The 22,161-nt window shown below is 41.0% G+C and overlaps 1 protein-coding gene across 6 annotated transcripts in view; it reads right to left on the minus strand.

Annotated features, from left to right (window-relative positions):
* PPFIA3 (PPFI scaffold protein A3) overlaps positions 1-22,161 on the minus strand; it is a 104,849-nt gene that overhangs the window by 32,090 nt on the left and 50,598 nt on the right. For 4 of the 6 annotated variants that reach the window (XM_075280223.1, XM_075280224.1, XM_075280226.1 and 1 more), the window contains exons 4-13: positions 20,361-20,525; positions 16,780-16,854; positions 16,607-16,687; positions 15,794-16,015; positions 15,498-15,644; positions 12,889-13,023; positions 9,036-9,119; positions 7,758-7,889; positions 5,311-5,373; positions 761-840 (exon numbers count right to left, since the gene is read on the minus strand). In XM_075280223.1, coding sequence (XP_075136324.1) covers positions 761-840; positions 5,311-5,373; positions 7,758-7,889; positions 9,036-9,119; positions 12,889-13,023; positions 15,498-15,644; positions 15,794-16,015; positions 16,607-16,687; positions 16,780-16,854; positions 20,361-20,525 — 1,184 coding nt within the window. The remainder of the gene's footprint in view (positions 1-760; positions 841-5,310; positions 5,374-7,757; positions 7,890-9,035; positions 9,120-12,888; positions 13,024-15,497; positions 15,645-15,793; positions 16,016-16,606; positions 16,688-16,779; positions 16,855-20,360; positions 20,526-22,161) is intronic. The other 2 variants (XM_075280228.1, XM_075280227.1) reach the window with 1 other exon arrangement.

Below are 22,161 nucleotides of genomic sequence, written 5' to 3' on the forward strand. Positions count from 1 at the left end.
TAGACTGGGTTAATTTTCAAGAACAAAGTAATTTGTTTTATGCGGAATAATACTATTTCTAACCATTTATCAGCTGTTTTCATCTCTGCAGGCTACAAATCTGTCCCACAGTAACAATAGGCAAGCTGCTATGATGTCACCCATATAGTGCACACAGAGAAGAGAAGGATCCTTCTCCCTTATCTCTATCACACACACACACAAGTGGTATGGAGGCCGTTATACAGCAGTAATGAGCAATGCTGCAGTGAATGTAGTAAAACATAACCTAGAAGCTGCAGCAGCATCTCTGTGCATCTCCATCAATCTCTTTCTGCAGCTGCACCCTCCTCCTTCCCCATTTGTATCCCTCCCTGCCACAGTGAATATGGATTTTAACAGTAAACTGAGAGCGCATTAAGCAGGGAGTGTGGAAAAAGTTGATGAGTGGAGAAAGCAGCATTTTTCTTTGATAATATTGGCAATATTCATATGTACTATTCAATTATGGAGAGAAGCAATTATACAATAGCTATTATTAAAAAGAGAATTCCAAAAATAAAAAAACAATATTATCACAGTTAAAAGGAAGATGAGAAGATACTTAGGTCTTCATTAATAATCGGTTCTCATTGCATGTTTTAGAATTGCTCCCCACTGTGGCTGTGCAAGGTGGTGCAGTGTAGATACTTATTAGCTTTTTTATCTAGTTGTAGTGTAGATTTGGGCATCTGCATTAACATTGAGTTTCTGGAACCATCCAAATGACAAAATGATTCACCTGGAATAAGTGGATGAAGGTCGTCCTCGGAGCTGGTCTATCTCTAACTGCATGCGCTCAATCTCGGTCACTAGCTGCTCCTATAGAAAGAAGAAAGGAGAGCATTGGTAAAAGGTACCAAGCGGCATTTAGCAAACGTCAACATTTAAAACATTATACTGTGAAACTTATTTCACCCCACAACAATGGGACTAGTGGCATCTGAACCATGACTTATGCAACCATTAGCCTGGTGTTAGATATAGCCACAGTATGGCTGTACTATGCCTGGAGCCACTGCAGTTCTATTGAACCCACACACAGAATGTTATTGGATTGTAATCTATCGCTTCTGTGTATAATATATATATTTATTTATTTTTACACTTAAGAACTGTAAATATACACTTAAGAACTGTCAGCAAAAGGAACCTGTGTTCCTTCCTCAGGACTGTCAGCAAAATGCAGCCGAAAGCTATGTAAAGCATATTACAGGTCCCGGTTTTAGAGAATGACTGAATTAGCAAAACTAAAAGGCTCGGCTTGTCACATGAATGCAGTAGATTTCAAGCATCAATTTTAAGATAAAGCAAACTTATGTGACAATAGCAGTAAAGGATAAAAACTGTCTCTCCAGATTTTGCTTAATTTCCAAGGTTTTAACACAGCTTTCATGTCCACAAAAGTCCACAAGTTTTTATGACAATGTGACCATCAACATGACAAGATAGGCCTGCCAATCTCCAGACATTATTGTGAGGTTCTTTATATTCTCAAAGACTATGTTGTATTTTTTGCTTTTCAAGCTGCAACTCTTATCTGAGGTCCACAGAAAGCTTGGATCCTGGCAAGTCCTCCTAAACTCTCCACTCATACAATTACTGTTCCCAACCAGGGGCGGACACAGACAACATAGGGCCCCTTGTACTCCAATGGCCAACGGCTCTTCATAGAGTAGCCCTTACATCTTTAATCTCTAATAATACATCAGTAATTATGAGCCATGAAATGATTTATCTCAGCCCTAACATGCAGACAGTAAGAAGCTCTTTTGCTTACCAAGCCCCTGTGCAACTGCGCAAATAACAAATGTTGTATGCTCACCTTAAAGGGGCATTCCCATCTCAAGGATCCCATCTAAACTGATTACGGTATGTAAATTCAAGAGTTTTCCTAAATAGATTGTTTTAGAAATGATGCTTCAATTGCCAGCTAGTTGTCAAGGAACCCAGCCTAGTATTTCTCCTTTTCTAGCATGATAGGACAGATGACATGACTCACTGCTCTATGGAGGGGAGGGGGACTGAGCTTTCTGGATCACCTTGCTCTCAGAGCTGTGATCTCCTATCTGTGCAATTAGGTCTGCTGAATGTACTTTGCTAATAAAGGCTCAGACAGTGTGTATTATCTCTCTATGTAAACACAAATATAACACTGAGTTTAATGCAAGTCCATTGTCTGTCTTGGCAGAAAATATTTTTTTTCTGTCCAAATCTGTGTATTCTTATAGATTTCTAGTAATCATAATGAATACCGTATTTTTCGGACTATAAGACGCACTTTTTTTCCTCCCAATATGGGAGGAAAATGTGTGTGCGTCTTATAGTCCGAATGCAGCGTGTGCAGCGTCTGTGTGAATCAAAAGGAGAGCAGCACGGTGCCTGCCTGCTCTGCCCCTCCTTCCCTGTCTGTGTCGCGTCTTTGCAGGAGCGAGATATGAGAGGCAGGGAAGTAAGGGCGGGCCAGACAGGTGAAGGAAGCGTGGTTTCAAGCTTGCCGAGAAAACCACGCCTCCTTCTCCCGTCTGGCCCGCCCCTCCTTCACTGCCTCTCAGATCTGGCTCTGGCAATGAAGCCACACAGACAGGGAAGGAGGGGCGGGCCAAACGGGAGGAGGAGGTGTGGTTTTCTCGGCAAGCTTGAAACCACGCCTCCTTCACCTGTCTGGCCCGCCCCTACTTCCCTGTCTGTGTGGCTTCATTGCCGGAGCAAGATGTGAGAGGCAGTGAAGGAGGGACGAGCCAGACAGGTGAAAGAGGCATGTTTTCAAGTTTGCTTAGAAAACCACACCTCCTTCACCCGTCTGGCCCGCCCCTTTTTCTCTTCTTGCATAGCTTCACTGCAAGGGTGTCTCTCTCCATCCATGGGTGAGATAGATTAGAGATAGATAGATAGATAGATAGATAGATAGACAGAAAGACAGACAGACACAGACAGACAGACGGATAGATAGATAGATAGATAGATAGATAGATAGATAGATAGAGATATATGTTCAAATCACCCCCATATCCCTAGAATACATATAAAACAAAAACATTACTGTGAAACACATACACATTTGGTATCCCTGTGTCCGAAAGCCCCCGGTTCTATTTACATTGGTGAAATATTATATTATTAGGTTATTAAATATTTCACCAATTTTTTTTCCTTAATTTTTTTTTCCCCCTATTTTCCTCCTCTAAAACCTTAGTGCGTCTTATGGTCCGGTGCGTCTTATAGTCCGAAAAATACGGTATATCTGTCATGGTAAAGGCAAAGTCTGTATCTACTGAGGTGTATCATAGTGTCCTGTTCATCAAACTGTCAAAGCCCAACCACAAGTTTGCTGAAGAATACAGGAAGTGAGAATACGATATAGCAGGCAAACTGGTTAGTGAGAGAGATGGGAAAACTTCTTTAACTTGAGTTATCCCTCATAATGAATTTCAGTTTGGAGCTGGAATATTGGCGAGAAACTTTTCATTCCCTTTACCAGGATTATATTAAGGCGCATGTTTGGCACAAGGACTTTTCTTGTTCAAAATAAGCGCCTCAAACCCAGTTCTGTGTCTCACTCGCCATTTCATACAAAGAAGTGCCATTATTCTAACTGCTAGAGTTTATGTGTTCCACACAGCAGCGCTGCAGGAGAGGCTTTTTTCATTTCTTTGTTGCCCTTGATTCACACCTAGCAGTGTAATGACACCAGACATACTAAAGGGTGGGCTTTTAGAAGCAACCATTCAGGCACACTAGCATGATTAAATACTATGGATAGAAAACTGCCAAGCTTCTGTCTGTCTCCTGACTCTGTTTACAACCTTCAATGAGTCGCCAGAAGTCAGATGAGACAAATGCAATCAACTTGAGTCACCAGAAGACTCCATAACATTGTGGACAGGTGCATGCTATGAGAGCATTTTAGGGTTATCAGGTCAAGGTTCTAGTCTGGGAGCTGACTAGGAACCAATTTGGATAAAGCATATACCGACCAAGACCTTCATAGCATATCTAACAAAATAAAAAAACATTTTATTACCTTGCAGAAATTTTCTGAACGATTCTTTGTTTCCGACTCTAGTGAACTTGAACAGTTAGCACAGTTTAACTAGCGGCGATGAACTACTGGTATTGGTCATGAAGATGGAGCAACGGGATACAGTAGATACATATATTCATACATTGGTTTATGTGTTGGTACATATGTGGTTTTTTTGATGGGACCTGTTTTATAACAATTGACATTATGTTCTATTTGTCTCGTCCTTCCAAGTTGGATTGTCAATAAATGATTTCCACAATCTATTTCCATTTGTATTATTTGTTTCTGATGATTTTAAAAGATCCTGACACAAGTTTTCGTGCACCAGGGGGTGAAGATAATTATTATATTATTATAATTAATTGTGAGAAAACAGGAAAAAGTAAGGGTGCCCACATATGGCTATTACCGGTAATCATTTGTGGCCACTAATTGGGTTGCACCTGTCCTTTCCATTACTTCAAATATAATGTGCAGGTGCAGTGGGCAAACTGTCGGGCCGCAGCAATTTACAAGTGCCCATAATTGTAAGCAAAACTTCATGACAGGACATAGATGCCAGGGCCCAGACATTTTCCCTATTTTTTTCCCCTGCTTCTCCTTGCGGCAATAGAAATCCCTATGCACTAAGAGGGTCACATGCTGATACTCAAGCTTCTATGATCTCAGATATCTCAAATCTGGAGGCCTGTCATAAAATTTGGCTTAAGTCCAATTACTGGAATTCTAAAATCTAAGAATAACATGGATATCGCAAAACAGTCAGTGGATAATCCAGCTCATCAGTTAAAGTAATATATGTCTTCCTGGGCATGGATTTCTATCCTGAGAAAGAGCAACAGCAAAAAAGTAGATTGAGTCAGCTCTTGGCATAAAGTCAACCATATACACATAGGTGCTGCGTCTCATGTGACCTGGAAGTTCTTATAGATTTTAATAATATGAGAATGAGATTTGGATGATTTTATTCCCAATGCTGGAGCATACTATTTTTTGTGTTGTTACATAGACATCACATGGTACAATAATACAATTTAATTTATATTGGGAGTCTGTTCATACAGATTACAGATATACCAATGGGTAGATTTGAAATAACTGGAGGAATAACAAAGAACATTAACATAGTAGTGAAAATTACATATGATTCCTGAGTGGCAAAAAGGCTTATATACTGGTGCCCTATAGGACAATGGACACAATAGAGAAGTCATATGTTTTGCAAGGGTATTGTAAGCCATTGTTAATGAACTTCTGATACACACCTTATTGAGAAGAAGCTCGTCCTGCAGCTTTTTCATGTTAGCTATCTCTTCTGAGAGAGTGTTCTGAGAGAGAGGAAGCAAGCAAAAGGAAAAGACAGTATACAGTGAGTATATAGTGAGTTGAGGAAATGCATAGTGAGGTCAGCCAAGAGAACTGGTTATTGAGAAAGGTGGGAGGTTAGTTGCAAATCTGCTGACAAAGAAACTACAGTAGTTCTATTCTCAGTTATATGTGACTCAATATATACATCCAAAGTTATCTAAGGAAATATTCCAGGTCTAGTATCTTGGACATACAGGCCTGTCATATGAACAGAAAAACTATGGTAAAAGTGCAATAAGATGCAACTCTTATCCCCAGGTTCACATCTGCGTTTGGTCTTAGGGATCCCCAAACAGAAACCTATATGCATTAAAAAGCTATTTGCTAAGAAACTACACGGACCCCATGGACTGTAATGGGGTCCATCTGGTTTCCGCACGCATCATGCAAGCAGCACTTTTCTCTCCGCATGATTCAAGCGGAAACCACACGGACTCCATTAACTTCTATGGGGTCTGTGTGGTTTCTCAGCTAACCACTTTCTAATGCATATAGTCCCCAAGCGGACTCTGTGAACGGAATATCGAAAGCAGATGTGAACTGGATCTGAGATACAGTTATCCTATGGGTTTTCCTATGGAACAGGGTGTTGATAAATGGCAGGCACCACCTCCCAACCCATGGCACAGTTATCTAATTGTAGTCTCAGATGCAAGATAGGAGTTGGGCACATGGGCACAATGCTTAAAGGCTTCCACAAGACAAGGGTACTTTCTGAATGTAAAGTTAAATATTACTTTGTAAACAGTGTTTGATTATATGTACATGATCCATATATACTTTATATGTTAAAGAGGCACCAACAGTGGAGTCAAAGGAGGACACTCATAGAGGATCAGAGATCGCAGAGTTCAGGTAAGTGCTGTAGCCAGCCATAACACCTATCCAAAGGACTGGTCACCAACATAAATGTTCTGGAATGACCTTCAAGGTACACATCAAAATAACATTTGATAGACCTAAAATTTAAAAATCATTCTAAAAAAGACAGAATTCCATTCCATGATCCCATTTACTAATTGTCTAAATAACCCTATGGTGACATCCATTTATGAAGCTGCCGCTGTGTAGTTTGTGCTAAGTATCATAAATGTATGTGATGGGCACAAGAGCTTGGGCACAAGAGCTGCACCATCCATAGTGTCAACTATCTCTCCATTGCAATGGCCAGATTTGAGAAAATACAACCCTAGACATGTATACCACCACATGCTGCAGGCAATAGTGACTGGGGCATCTTAGACAGAGAAAGGGGGTTCATGAAGGTTCTCAGACTATGGCATTGCCAAAAGTATATATTTTTTCTTCTTTTTTATTATTTTTCGAAAAAGCTTTCCTATTAGGAAAATTAGTCAAATATAAAAAAACATAAACTTATGCCACGTGCACATCTGCTTTTGTAGTCCGTCTGGGGAGAGTCCGCATGGAGATCCCCTGAACGGAATACAAACGCAATTGCAAGCGCTGTGCTGTAAAAGCACACGGACTCCATAGACTATAATGGAGTCCGTGTGCTTGCCACGCACTGCCCACATGAACCATTATGGTCTATGGGGTCCGTGTGCTTTTACAGCACAGCGCTTGCAATTGCGTTTGTATTCCGTTTGGGGGGTCTCCAGGCGGACTCTCCCTGGATGGAATACAAAAGCTGATTTGAACCAACCTTAAGTGTTGGCATAATCATCATTCTGACCTGAAGAATAAAGTTATCAAATTATTTAGTTGAATAAAGCTGGCACCAATTGAAGTCAATGGGATCTGTTTTGAAGCGCTTCGCTCTGACACGTGTTTACGTGTCTAAATGAGCGGCGTGTTACTCCGTGGGAACGGAGCCTCAGAAGCACAGGCCACAGTTTACAGGATATCATTAAAGGGAGTTTGTCAGCAGTAAACTGGAAAACCTGACCACAGTACCTTGTACTGCTGACCCACTCCCTTTAATATGGACACACTGATCAGACAACCCATTCAGTAAAGACCCATACCTGCTGCTAAGGAATAGAGAAAGGGTCTGCTTTTTGCCAAAAAGAGAGCCACTCTTGTCCATGGATGCTGTCTGATTTGCTCCTCAGCTCCATGAGTTCAATTAAAATAAGAATCACAGCAATATCATTTAAAGGGGCCACATTATAAGTAAGATTACTAAAACGTTCTGACACTTTCTTGATAAATCAGTTTTCAAGCTCGGGACACCAAATAAAAATCCTAAGTTGTGAATTTACAAAGTGAGTTGCTGCATGGGGTTGAGCCTTTTTATAGGCTCATGTTCAGCACAGGCTATGACCAAGAAAACAGGAGCTATCGATAGGAGTTATCGCGGTCAATATATGCCTTGAATGCATACCTTCTCCTCCAGGGCTCCCATCCTCTCCTTAAGATGCAACTGCAGTCTTTCATTAGATTCAGACAGGAGTTTATCGACAGTCTCCGACAGACGTTTATTGTGTTCATCGTTCATTTTCTCTCTTTGACGGGCCTGTAGGAGATAGCAGATATTCAGCATGCACAAGTAGAGGTGTGACCTCCAATGGCCAATCTGACAACAAACAGTAGCCCTTAAAAAGCCCACACACCAACATCAGACCAACGTCAGACAAACTTGAACATTTTGGTGGTGTTGCCTTAGTATGTCATGTTTTTTTGGGATTTCCTGGCTGGGATTTTAGGGGAAAGAAGGATCAGATATGTTAAATATTACACAATCTTTTTCTTCTCAAGAAAGACAAGCTGCTGCTAGTGATGTCTAGCAATGGCTTACATCCCTCTCTCCATTTATCTGAGTAATGGAAGTTTCAGAGGAACAGCTGGCGCCTAATTCAGCATTTAAGGGGTGATTCACTTCTTAACTGTACTGGATACAGTTTCTTAAAATAACAATTACTGAATACTGAATCAGGTAACTGGTCTTTGTAACATTCTGCCTGTTCTGCCCATTCAGCACTTCAATCAATAGGAGAATGGTTATGCTCCATGTGAACATAGCATCACTCCTCAGCTACTGACTGGCTCATGCACTGCAGTTCAGGCCAAAGGTTAGGAACACTGGGGTCCCGAATGGAGACTTTCCATTGGAGGGCATTCCTCATAGCTCTGCATTATCACTGGGCGGTAAAGAATGCACCTGCAGACAGTACAAGGCTATGTTAGACTATAGTAGGGGGGGAAGAAGGGCGTTCCTTATGGTCCAGTGATGACGCTGAGCTATGAGGAACACCCATCTGACAGTGGGGAGATATTGGTGCCAAAATTAACAGCACCGATATCTCCACCACTGGGGCACATACTGGGAAAGTCAACAATGTGCTGAATTTAGCACACTGTTGGCTTTCTAGTGGTATATAAAACCACACTTTCATGAGGACATTAAAGGTCCTCTGACAGCAAAATTAGGAACTGGGACACACTTTGAGGAGAGTGCGATTTATTTTGCAACTATAGACCTTAATGGGATTAATTTTGCAGATAGAACTGTATTTCCAATTATGGAGATCCAACCTAAATCAGACAAAGATCATTGTAAATGTAGAAACAGGGTGGATTGATACGGTGGTAAAACCCTTAAATGCAGGTGCAGGTTTATATTGACCAGGGGTAAAACGTGATCACTTTATGTGCTACCTACCCTTTGTAGTTCCTGATTCTTCTCCTCTAGCTGGGCTTCAAGTTGACGGAGCCTTTCTTCAAAATTCCCATGTCTTTCCTCTGCCTGGTTACACACAGATATTAAAGAGGAAAAATAAATAGTAACTAATGGCAATTTTCCTTAGCTCATTACAGTAAATCATATATTGTTTACCTTCTACACAAGAGATGTTCAACTACTGTAGAAAAGCAGCACATCACTGACCAGGGTCAGGAAAGACAAGGTCAAACATTGGACCACATTTACTATCTTGCCTGTTGAATCCTATTCCAGTCTCAGCAAAGAAGATAGTATGGAGATTCCCACCAAATGTATTAAAAAGCATTCATATCTTGGTTCCAAATGTGCCAAATTTATTATTTGATAGGCATAAAAATAAATGTATGCCTGTTGTAGAGTAGTGTTGAGCGAGTAGTATTCGATTGAATACCTCGCCGGCATAGGAATGTGTGTAATCGGCCGAACACCAAGGGGTTAAACGCTTCGAATATTCGATGCGTTTAAGCCCTTGGTGTTCGCCTGATTACACGCATTCCTATGCCAGCGAGGTATTCGATCGAATAATACTCGCTCAACACTATTGTATAGCATTTGTAAAATAGCAACAAAATGTGCAACATTTTTGGGTTTTCCAATTATTAAATTTGACCCAAAGTAGCTCCACATTTTTCATGTCAATTTCCAAATTTCCACTAACAACAGATGTGCCAAAAAAGTCTCAGGCTTCTAACTTTCTGTAAATCTCCCACTATTTGGTAGATTTGTCTGGGGCTCCTCGCGTAGTAGGATTAAATTCCGGACCCTTGCTCGTCGCAAGACTAATGGGGGGGCGGGGCTTCCTGACCCTTTCTTATATTACCGCTCGGCGATTCTGCTCCGCCTCTTCGACTGGCGTTTTCGGGCTCTGGATAAACAATGGGTTTCCATTGAGGCGGAGCTTCTCTCTGCCCATCTTGCCTCTCTTCCATGGATCCCCTCTCATTTTCGGCCGGCTTTAACTCACCTCTCTCTTCTTTCTTCCCACTTTCTGTCCACCTGGGATTCCGTTTGCTCCTCTCTCTCCCTTGCCAAGGTCCCGGGTCGCCTGACGCCTCTGTTTCGGAATGGCATGTTTCCCCCGGCCGCACCGCTCATCGTTTTCTTTGTTGGTCCGTTTTTGACAATGTCCGTTTGGGGTCCGTTGCCGGGTCCTCTGCTCTGCCTCCTCTTAGCTTGCTGCAGGCTTCTTCCCCTGACCTTACATTGTCTTGGCTTGAGTACAACCAACTCGCTACTTTCCTTCGTCGGTTCTCTTTGCAGCCCATCCTCTCTGCTGCCCCGACTACTTTGGAGTCCGAATTCCTCCGCTCCGGGGTGCCAACTAGAGTTCTTTCCACTCTTTATGACATTCTCCTAACGGCTTCTGCCCCCGGTCTCCCCCTCTTTATCAGAGCTTGGGACTCTGATTTGGGCTCCCGCATGTCTGCTGCTGATTGGGAACGTTCCTTCCTGTTGACTCACAAGCTGCCTTTGCCCTGTAGTGCGCAGGAGAAAAACTATAAAATCTTATCCCGTTGTCTGACCCTCTTGCATCGCATTTTCCCCTCTGTGCCGGACGAGTGTTGGCGCTGTGGTTCCACTGTGGGATCCTTCCTCCATATCTGGTGGGACTGCGGAAAGATTCAGGAGTTTTGGTTATCTGTCTTTTCCCTGTACTCTAAGGTTAGTGGTCGCTCTGTATCCCCCTCCCCTCAACTGGCCCTCCTCTCTCTTATCCCTGGTAGGATTTCTAGGGTCAAAGGTGACTTACTACGCCATTTTCTGATGGCCGCCAGGATGGTCATTCCACGCCATTGGCGTAGCTCGGTGGTTCCCTCCCTGTTGGAGTGGCTCCAGGAATTCCTCCTCATTAGAAGGATGGAGGCTATTGTAGCGGAGGATCTTGTGGATTCGTCTAAATTCGAGACCCTCTGGCGGCCGTGGATTGTGTTTCAAGATTCGACTGAGTTCTCTTCGCTTTTTCCTTAACCCTTTTTTCTGGTGGTTCCCCTTTTGGAGTCTATGAGCATCTTTCATCCCACTCTTCTTCTTCTGTCTTATTCTGTTCTTCTCTTCTAAGTTAGATGTTGTTCTCCTTCTCTCCTTTCGTTTCCTGTCCTCGTGGTGTCTTGTCCTCCCCTAGTCCTGTGTTGTACTGGTATCGCTCTTGGGGTCGTGTTGTGTCTGCAGATGCTCTTTTTGACTTGTTTTGATTTGTGTTCTGCTGGCACATTTGCCTCTTGTTTAGCCCGTCCGGGGCACTGTTTTGCTATTTTCCTGTTATTGGACTTGTTTTCGGCTAGTCTTCATTTTGCTATTTTGTAATGTTCTGTGATTCTGTTTCTTTATTTTGAAAATTTCAATAAAATTCAGTTTACACCTAAATCTCCCACTATTGTAAAACTACCACTCCACAAAACTGGACACAGGTTAGATACCTGGCCATACAGTCACTGGAGCAAAGTCACACAAATTCATTGATTCTGATCTAACACATACTGAGGCAGACAGTCTCCCCAATAATGAAGAGTGGAGCTAAAAATAATTTAGTATGCTAGTATTACTAAAGAAGCTCATCCAAGTGTGCATGTATATTGGGAAGGTGGGTTAGATTTAGCTAAATATCAAATGCCCCAAAACCAAATTTTGAGGACTGTGTGGAATATAGGGGAATAAGAAGGCTTTATCCATAGAAGTGGTAAGGATCCACTATCCTTCTCTTATATAAGGACGAAAACAATGTCCTGCTGGCAACAGACAATGTCCCCGAAAAGAGCTCTGAGACAGATCAAAACAACTGTAAATTATAAGCTATTATTGTATATTCCCAAAGAACTCCCTTAAATTGTAAGCATCATTATCAATGTTCCTATGTGTCAATCATTCAATTTGTATGGATCCTTCCTCAAGGTTACTTTTGCAACTTCCCAAAATGTTGTAACCCTTTAACTGGCTAAAGATGAAGTCTTTTAAATTCTCTTGAAGCCACAGCATGTCTTGTAGTGAACACTTGCTCACAGTGTAACACCGACACTCTGTGTGCGTTGGCGTACTGCCTTCCCAGCAGACCTAGCTGATTGAATAAGCCTGTTGGTTTGTATGTATTTAAGGGGAGTCTGTCAGCAGAAATTGGTTATAAAGCTAAACACAGTACCCTGTAGAAGTGCTTCTACAGGTTGCAAATATGCCTCTGTTTTTCAACTTTGGAGACCCATTTTCATGTAAGTCATTGTAATATGAGGGAAAAAGCGATTGCCAGGCGGATTTTTAATTAGCCAATTAAATAATCATAGCTTGCCCTATAAGAGGGCACAACTTTGGAGACCCATTTTCATGTAAGTCATTGTAAGATGAGGGAAAAAGTGATTTTGGCTGCGTCTTAACCTGCCTGGGATTTGGTTTCCGCTCGAGATTCCGAGGCAAAGTAATGTATACATATCCAACACAATGCAAAGTCATTCCTTACAATGATGTACACTGGTTAAGGAATGAGACATTGCAGAGGTCATGATATTCAAGCTATGCCTCTGGCAGGTGTGCAATGAATCTACAGTTAAGAATATGACATGATTAATATCTTATTATTAGAAAAATTATGTTAGTAATAATACTAATTATGACAATAATTAGAATATCTCAATGTATCTTTTATGCCAGTCTTCAAGTTCATCTACAATCCCAACTTCTAATCTGATTCTTAGTGAGACTCCAGCAGTCTACCACAATGTAGAGAACTGAATAAGAAAGCTCTGTGGCCCCCTCACCGCTCACCCCCACTGTGTGCTCTGATTAGGCAGCATGTAAGTGAAGATACCTTGCTGAGCGCTGCCACTCGCTGTGCCAGCTGAGCTTCAATCTCCGGTAAAGTCTCCGCCTTCTGAAGGGTTTGTTGCAATTTCTGCTTGGCGTCTTCCAGCCATTCCTGCAGCTGCCGGTTCTTTTCTTCACTCTGCAAAGGGAAGTCAGCAAAGCTAAAGATGAATGGTCAATAACTAGCAAGGCATGGATGTGGGACTGTCAGCCCCATAAATCTATGCTGCTTGGAAAAGACCCTATGCAATCATTTCTAATCTGCCATGCCTGTAATCTACCTTTCAGTGAGCAGGCAGATCAATAGCACAGTGAAGACTCATAATGTAAAGGTCAAAATCTCTGACCAGTCACCTGGAACCACGCATATAATCTAAGGTCACAGTCCAACGCAGTCATTATAAAGTCCACTGTCTGTCTACATCAGAAGGGGACAACCTACTACAGCCTTCCAAAACACCTCCCCATGCTTGTTAGGCACATAAAGGCCAAACATAAATGTGGATATAAGCCAGTAGCATATGGGGAACAAAGACTGCGAAATTACATAACACAAGGAACAGGGGTGTAACTTGAGAGAGTGCAGTCGCATCAGGCCCAGGAGCCTTAGGGGGCCCATAAGCACTGGCATCAGTATTGAGGTTGCATCTTCTACCATAAGCTAAGGAGACACACAGAATACCCTAACCACACTAAGGTCGATTAAACTCCTTAGCTCCCCTAATCATCACAATCAAGAATTAATTGTAGGGATGAGGTAGTGGGCCCCAGACAAAAGAATACACCAGGGTCTACAAGACTTCACTTACGCTACTGACAAGGAATATGGTATATCTTACCGATCAATACTCAGATGTGACATGTAATTGAATTAGAAAATAAGTACATCCTGCCCGCTATATAATAGGAAGCCAAAGGCAAGTGGTTTAGGGGTTGTACTGTGAGTCCCTATCAACATTCAGAGGGGGTAAGAAAAGCTGGCACAGGCAACAGACTAAAGCTGGCCATACATTTGTTATATATTAGCCAAACTCATTCATTTCGGCTTGATCAGTTGACTATCTGTTTTACTGGTGGTTCTAAGGAAAGGGAGAAAAGCATAGTGGAATTTGTACAAAGTGAAAAACTCATCTTCAGAAATTTGCCCTAACAAACATTTACAGTATAGTGGCGCTATTGTTTGTTTTGCCCGCTGTGTTGTCAGTCTGTATAGCGGCTCTAAGGAAGGTTCCTGATTTTCCAGTTGATTCTTGCACGGAGCTCCTGTTTGTTTGTAAAGGGCACACTCATCTCAGGAGTTACATACAGAGATATAAGAAGGGCTACTGAAGGAACATTTCTAGCCCTCATCGGGGCTAAAAACTGAAAGCCATAGGCAGAAAGAGGGAGAGAAGAGAATATGTGCAGCGACATAATGCCGACCTCTTTAACAGGACTGTAACCTAGAAAACGAGCCAAGGAGGAATTTTCAGCTACATCTGACAAATGGAGTAAGATAGGTAAAGCATTGTATTGTGAAAACAGTTGAGTTAGCTTAAGCTACGAGATCCTCGAGATGGGAATACACCTTTAAGGAAAGGGCTATGTTTGTACTAGAGAGAATTAGAAATATTAAGGCCCTCGGTGCTCTGAGAGCATCATACACAATGGGGAGAATTTAGTAAGAGAACAATTTCCTACACCAGTCTTAATACAGTCCCCAACAAGTGCTAGATGTGCCCAAGAAGCTTCTGCTTCAACGCAAAATGAAACTTAATAGGTTTGTCCATCACTAGCTTTGACTATGCTAACTACCCCAAATATAGTTGAAGGGGCTATCTGGGTTATAAAACCTAGATCTAAAATTATAGTGGTCTCTTAAGTTACAATGGCCATATGATACAATATTTTCCGACTTCAGATTTTTCAGATACACTGTAGATATTTTTCAGTCACCAATACAGAAAGTGATTTACAGCTCCCTCCAGCTATTTGTGACTTTTATGTGTAAGGGTTTGCTGTATCTATATTTGTTGTCTGATAATTTTTCTTTAATCTTCATTTTCTCATATTTTGATAGTGATATTTTTGGGTCTTCAAAACAAATTATTTTTTAGTATTTCATAGAGTTAAGGTTTCAGGTTACAATTGTTCCAAACTTAAAATGGTTTACCCAGAAGAAATTAATACTGAAACTTGAAGGCACAGTGTATTCTTATTAAACAGATATGCACCCCTTAATTAACAATGTACATCAATTAACTAGAGCACCGATGAGCTACATTGAGTCTCTGGAGGAACGAGCCTGTACATGTATGAATTAAACAGGCTTTAAAAGGCAACAATGCAAAATGTTATTTTTCCTGTGATCGCACTAAAGGAGAATTGAACACTTGACACTAAGTTCATACTAAGATTCCAGTTGGGTATCCCAATAGTCTGTGATCGGTTTATTTTGGAGGACTATTCTAATAAAAATTGGTTGCCTAGCCCCTATAAATTAAAGTTGAAGTAAAGGACCATTGGGTTGTTCTTAGGTCACTGACGATCAATGGAGTTGGTTCTAATTGTTCTGAAAATTATTTGCAGAGATTTATTACTAATCTAGGCAATATGACTTCTGCTACACATTACCTGTCTGTAGAGGGAATCTTTACTGGCAAGTTCATTCTCTAATTTGTCATTGACATCATGGAGTGAAGTGGCTTCTCTCTGTGCACTTAGGTAGCGTTTCTCTAAGGTGGTTATCCGCTCTTCCATATCTTCCCTTTGTGCTAGAGCCTGATGACACAATAAAACAACTGAAAGATACAGTGTAGGAATCAATGTACCATGCAGTTAGTCATAAGTACGAAGAAACGCTGAAGCATTGTGACATTGTGGGTTAGGACACATAATATGGACACATAATATGGATTTCACCCTCTTACCTCTTTGAGGTCACGCTGAAGCTTGGCGCTGACCTCCTCAGATTTTATAAGATCTTTTTGTGCAGTATTTAATTCTTCTTCCAGTTCGGCCATTTGGCGGCACATCATAGTCAAACGTTCCTTCAGCTGACATAGCTCTAACCGTTGTTTTTCCAACATCTCTTCCAGCTCTGTTTCCCGTCCCCCTCTAAGCTCATGGTGAGTGGAGCCATTCAGGATGGTCTGAAATCATAAAGACAGAAATGTTACATTCAATGTAACCTGTGAGGCATATGACTATATTAGAGTACTATTGGGAGGCTTTTATTGAGGCTGATTTTGAGGAGGTTTCAGCATCAAAATCAGCACCAAAAAACTCCATGTGCACTGACCCAAAGAAGTCTTTTATTTGAGTGATATGGTTGTCCAAACAGGGCAACTCTTAAAACTCTAAACCAAGTAGTGTTAACCTTCACCAGATACCAGATCTCAATTTTCCAGGTCCAAGAAGATAAATTCTACAAAGATATTTGATAGGAACATTAAATCCAGCAATATCTTACCAGTCCCTCTGATTGTCCTATATATAAGGGCAATGGAGTACTCTGTAAATTTCTTCCCAAGAAAATAAGGATGACATGTGGATTTTCTTTTTCCCACTAGAGGCATTTATATGTTACTTGGGGAGGCTACTTTTCTTTTCCATTACTATTTGACTGTAGTTAGTTTGCACAACAGGTACTAAATTATCAATCTCATGTTCTTCCTAAAACATCATCATCCGGCAAATTCCCACTCCTTGGAATAAAAAAAATATCACTATGGAATCCTTACAGAACTCTGAGAGTCTCCATCTTTACTGCCGTCATCTATTCCTGACCTCCTCCTTGCAAGCTGTTCTCGTAGTGAAAGAGACTGAAAGAAGAAGATGAGAGGCAGACATTACAACTCCTACACACCACACCACACCACGATTCTGTAATGACTAACAATCTCAAGATGTATACCTCCTGACTGGACATCTCCAGCTCTTCCTCCAGCACCGCTACCCTTTCAAGGGCCACACGTAGGCGTTCTCGAACCTGTCGCATAAAACAAAAGAAAAAAACGAATAATTAGAAAACACAGACGGCAAAATGTTTCTACACTTTGCTGGAAATTCACAGCAATTCCACACGTGTTACATTTTAAAACCCCTTTCACATGTATTACACTGAAATATGTACCACAAATCTGAACTTCCCCTAACCTGTCCAATATATCACTTTCTTTTTGCCAATTGTCTCATATGTTAATGAAACATATATAATAGAAAATCCATCAGCTATGGAACCTCACATGCTGGAAACAAAGGAGATTTAACATCTTCTTAATCATATGTGGCTCACATAGAGTGAAGGTGGACATCTTGTACCCTGAGCTTATATTTCTGAAAACAAGCTCTATACCAGAGGCTTTGAGCCAATAGTCATGACAATGAAGCCTTATTTGACCAGTGGGAACCTGAACTATCTATGAAGTGGCTGAGAGCTGTCGCCAGCTACATATGAATTGATAGGCTGTTTAACATAAAGGTGTAACATACCGATTTAGCTCCTTAGTCCCATGCCTCTAGGTGTTTGGAGCGAAGCAGGCAATAAACAATGGCTGCTGTTGTGTACCCATCCAACTCCACACATAAACAAATCCATTTTATTCCAATCTGAACACAACTTATTGCTCTACAGGACTGGAAGGCCCTTCTTCTGGAAATTATAGTGTAAAGTCCAATATGGTTTTCATTGTGATCTAAAACACCTCATTTGCCCAAAAGTTGTGATGCACACCTCAGAAGTTCAGAGACCCTACTTAGCTAGCTTGTAATCTGTCACAAACAGCCAACACCATACGCTAAAATGTTTATTGGCCATGTGTTTCTGGGTATGTTCACACAGAGGTTTTTGCAGGCAGATTTTGAAGCAGAATCCATCTGAAACATCGCCTCCCATTCATTTCAATGGGAGTCACTAGAAGTTTTTTGTGATAGTGATTTTTTTCAGATAGCAGGAAAAAAAAGAGCAACATGCCCTATCTTCAGGCAGATACCGTGGGCTGATACCGTGGTGTCTTCAGATCGAGGCTCCCTCCTGATTAGGCCCATTCATCCGGGCTTAATCAGGAGCAGTATGCCGCAACAGAATGCCGATGCACTGCATCCCGTCATGGCTAGCCATGTGAAAAAGCTGACGGCGGAAAAGGTTTCCGCCGTGTGAACTAACCCTTAAAGTGCATTGCCAGTTCTCAGTAAATTCTTCCTTGACATAGTCATGTAAGGCAACTTTGAATATTACTTTAAATACTCTCATTGACAAAGAAAAATATTTTGACTCTATTGGAGTCAAATGAAACTAGTACCATCCTTTCAAGATGTATAAGCTGTCAATGCCATAGGCACTAATGAAACCTCATACCATCAGCGATGCAGGCTTTGAACTGTGCACTGACACAAAGCTGGATGGTTCCTCACCTTTCTAGTCTGCAGAACATGACATCCGTATTTTCTATAAATAATTAAAATTTTTTATTCATTTTACAACAGAATAGTTTTCTATTTAGTTCAGTGCATTAGAACTTCTCAGGGACGAAGGCCAAGATTGCTCATTCTAAGTGGCTGGTACTTGCCACATTCTGACTTGGTGCCATCCATAGCGGGTATCGCTGAGTTCCAATGATGGGTGTTAACGTCTTAGGTGTCGCGGCTTTTAAAAGGTTGTCCTAACAACTCAGTAACTGAAATTGATCAAGACGTCATATGTACCCCAAAACAGTACCAATAAAAAGCACAGATTGAAGAAATAAGCCCTCACTCAGCTCCGTTATTCAGGTAATGAATACCATAAATAAAAAAAAAAAAAAAGGGCCTCTTTTAGATCAAATCTTGGGGGATTTATAATGTTCTTTTCTACTTGTGGCAATATATTTAATCTGGGGTCAAAAAAAGGAGGTGACAGGTTCCCTATAAAGTTTATGGTGAATTTTTGTCGTGTCTTTAAGGGGTTAAATTTACTTAGGTCCAGAAAAAATGGCAGCGTTTCTCCATTCTGTTGATATATGGTTCCTTGTTTGCATGGTACTGCTATGACTTGCATTTGTGGATTGCACAGTGAACTATGTTCATAGACAGTGATTTGTGCAATTGTTCCTGAGGCCATGCAGTGATTTGCATTAATGATTCATACTTTCTTTTTAATGCTGTGCTACCTGAAGACTGAGCATCCAATATTGACCACTGGCCTTGTCCCTTGTACACTTGGATTTCTCCAAATTCTCTAAATCTTATGATGATATTATAAACTGTAAATGGTGGGATATTCAAAGTCTTTGCAATTTACATTGTTCCACACTTTTTAAATGTTGTTTTTTTACAGATTGGTGAACCTCAGACCATCTTTGCTTCTTGAGAGATTTTGCTTCTCTAACATGATCTTTTCATACAGTCATGAACTTGACAATTGACACTGTAGCTGTTTTTACTAATACCAATTTCCAGCCTTTTGTTAACCCTGTCTCGATTTTGCCATCAATCTCTAAATGAGTTAATTTATTTTATTGAAATGGTAAAATCTATCTGCAGAACAGAGATGGTCTATTAGAAGTCTATGGAGAGAGGAACGGGAGGAGAGAACAGTCCTGTGCTGGTTTCACAGCTATATTTCTCAGCACTGTTGTATAATATCCTCCATGCTAATGAGAGCGTGAGAGAGATAGGGAATCTTAACTGCGTTGTGTGCTATATATGGGACACACCATAGCAGCTGGTCCCCACCTCCTTTTCAGTTGAGCTCAGGGAAAACTAACAGCTATTGGTGGAATTTGCAAAGGGATTCTGGATACAAGTCATATAGTGCTGAACCTCATCAACACACACAACACAACCTTAAAGTTCAAAGGTTTTGTGCCACCTGCCACAACATTTTCTTTGAGAATAAAACTTCATTCTATGAAGGTGTTGTCCATTACCTGATATGTAGTGTCCTTATCATCTGCATATCAATGGATATGTGAGAGTACTTATGATGGCTGGATATTTGTTTAAAGGGTTTCTCCCATCTCAGTGTTTCAGCAGTTTGCCTGCATCCTCTTCTTCTCACTTCCTGTATTTCTTCCCCCTCCCCCAGCTTGCTGAACGACACTATGAGGTATCACAATACTTATGCAGATCATATAATATGCACAATCTTGTAGAGAAGGGACTCTGTGTTATCTGTGTGTTTACTTAGAGAGATAACAGACAGGTCTTTATCAACAAACTGTAATTAGCTGAACGGATTGTCCTGCCAGCACTGAGTAAGTGATGTCACTTAACCTATCTCTCAGGTCCTTGGTTATAGCAATGCTGTGTTATCAATGGAAGGAAAAAGTTCACATAGCAGGCAAAAAAAGCAGCATTTCTACAGCAATATATTTAGGAAAAGTCTTAATTTACTTAAGTTATTAGTATAGATAGGATCCTTGAGATGGGACAACCCCACTAAGCAATCAGTAGCTGAATTCTAAAGTAATAACATGAGTGAGCTAGTCGGACTCCCAAGACTTTAGACACCTTTACCTTTTCATCAAGAGCCTTGTGATGCTCAAAGAGGGACTTCAGAGCTTTCAAAACTTCGACCTCACTGGAGACACCAGCAGGTGATTGTGCCTGCCTCTTCACCACAGTCATTCTCAGTGAGCGCTCATGCCGCGACACCAAGCATTCCAAGTGTTCCAAAAGCAGCTAAGGAAATTAAGAAAATTAAGAATTAGATGATAAATCCAACTGATGCAAAGAAAAACCTAAAAAAAATCCATCCTGGTGTGTTGAGAACATTAACATAATGGCAGGTGGGTCTACGCTGCAATATCTTACGGTGGAGATTTTCTAATATCTAGCAATAATTCTATGCCAGAAGCCTGGCGCTGCAATAACAGATTCTATGGAGTGAACAGTCTGTTCTGTACTTATTTGTACTCGAAGAAAATATAATCTCAGTAGACCAAACACTTTTTATTAACCTCCTGCATGTCTGATATCAAAGACTAACAGCTTCACAATGCACTGAGGGATCACAGTTAATGGCTTCCTGGGGACTGCGACACAAGGGACTGCTAACAAAGATGAAAATATTTAACATGAAGCCGCTTTAGCAACCCCTGCAGATGCTGCTACCACCCAGGACACTGGCATTTTCTAAGACCACTATTTTCTTTAGAGCTTTTTTTTATTTAGCCCAGAGCTTCATGGCGGTTTTATTGCAGACAAATACCAGACAGGCGCATTTATGTTAGAGTGTAGCGGGATAAAGCATACAATATGTTCCTATGGAGTCACATTATATCACAAGCTATTTTTCCCCACATATTGTTCCACTGAAATTATGTGTGACTCTGATTTTATGTGATACTGCAATATAATTCCAAGATTGTAATACTAATAACGTACCCTTCCATCAGGAGGTTGAAGAGACCAACCACAGGGTTCTGGTGAGCGCTTCACCTCTTCACTGACTACCAACATGTAGTGTTTGGTTTACAGCTCAGTCCCATTCATTTGAATGGGGCTGAACTGCATACAGGCTACTTGATGAATGAACATGATGTCATTGGCCTATGAAGTGAAAGCTTTGAGCAGCTGATCTGTGGGGGTCCCAGTATCACATATTGGTGACCCATTCTAAAGATATCCCAGAACACTTTGCTAAATATTAAAAAGATGGCTGTAAATCGTGAAGTACTTGTATGTGGAGCCCTGGCCATAACAAACTCTGGGGGTAATGCATTAGCAGCCATCTTTATGGTCACTCAGAAATGAGTAGCCTGACAGAGGCCAATTCAGCTATGTCATTTATCCCCCTTTATTCTAAACTATGTAATATGTCACAATAGGCCATCCTATGTAAGGTCACATTTACTTATATATGATGTGCAACTTAATCAAATCTATTATCAGTCACGTCAGACAAGCAAGAGGTTGACTTAGTTTTTTTCATAGAGACAGTAGTAGAGTTTCCCCATGATCCCTGTTTTATATCAAATACTTCTAGTTTCATATACAGTCAAGGCCGTAAGTGTTGACACCCCTGAAATGTTTCCAGAAAATGAATGATTTCTTCAAGTAAATTATTGCAAATACATGTTTTGTTATACACATCTTTATTTCCTTTGTATGTATTGGAACAAAACAAAATTGATTCCTATAACTATTAATAAGCTGCTTACACCTCTCAACTGGAATTTTGGACCATTTTTGCAAACTGTTCTAGATCTATCATAAGGGTGTCTTCTACCAACAGCAATTTTAGGATATCTCCACAGATGTTCAAAGAAAATTAGATCTGGACTCATTGCTGGCCATGTCAGTTCTCTCCAGCGCT

Source organism: Leptodactylus fuscus, chromosome 6 (genome assembly GCF_031893055.1).
Source record: "Leptodactylus fuscus isolate aLepFus1 chromosome 6, aLepFus1.hap2, whole genome shotgun sequence".
Lineage (NCBI taxonomy): Eukaryota > Metazoa > Chordata > Amphibia > Anura > Leptodactylidae > Leptodactylus > Leptodactylus fuscus.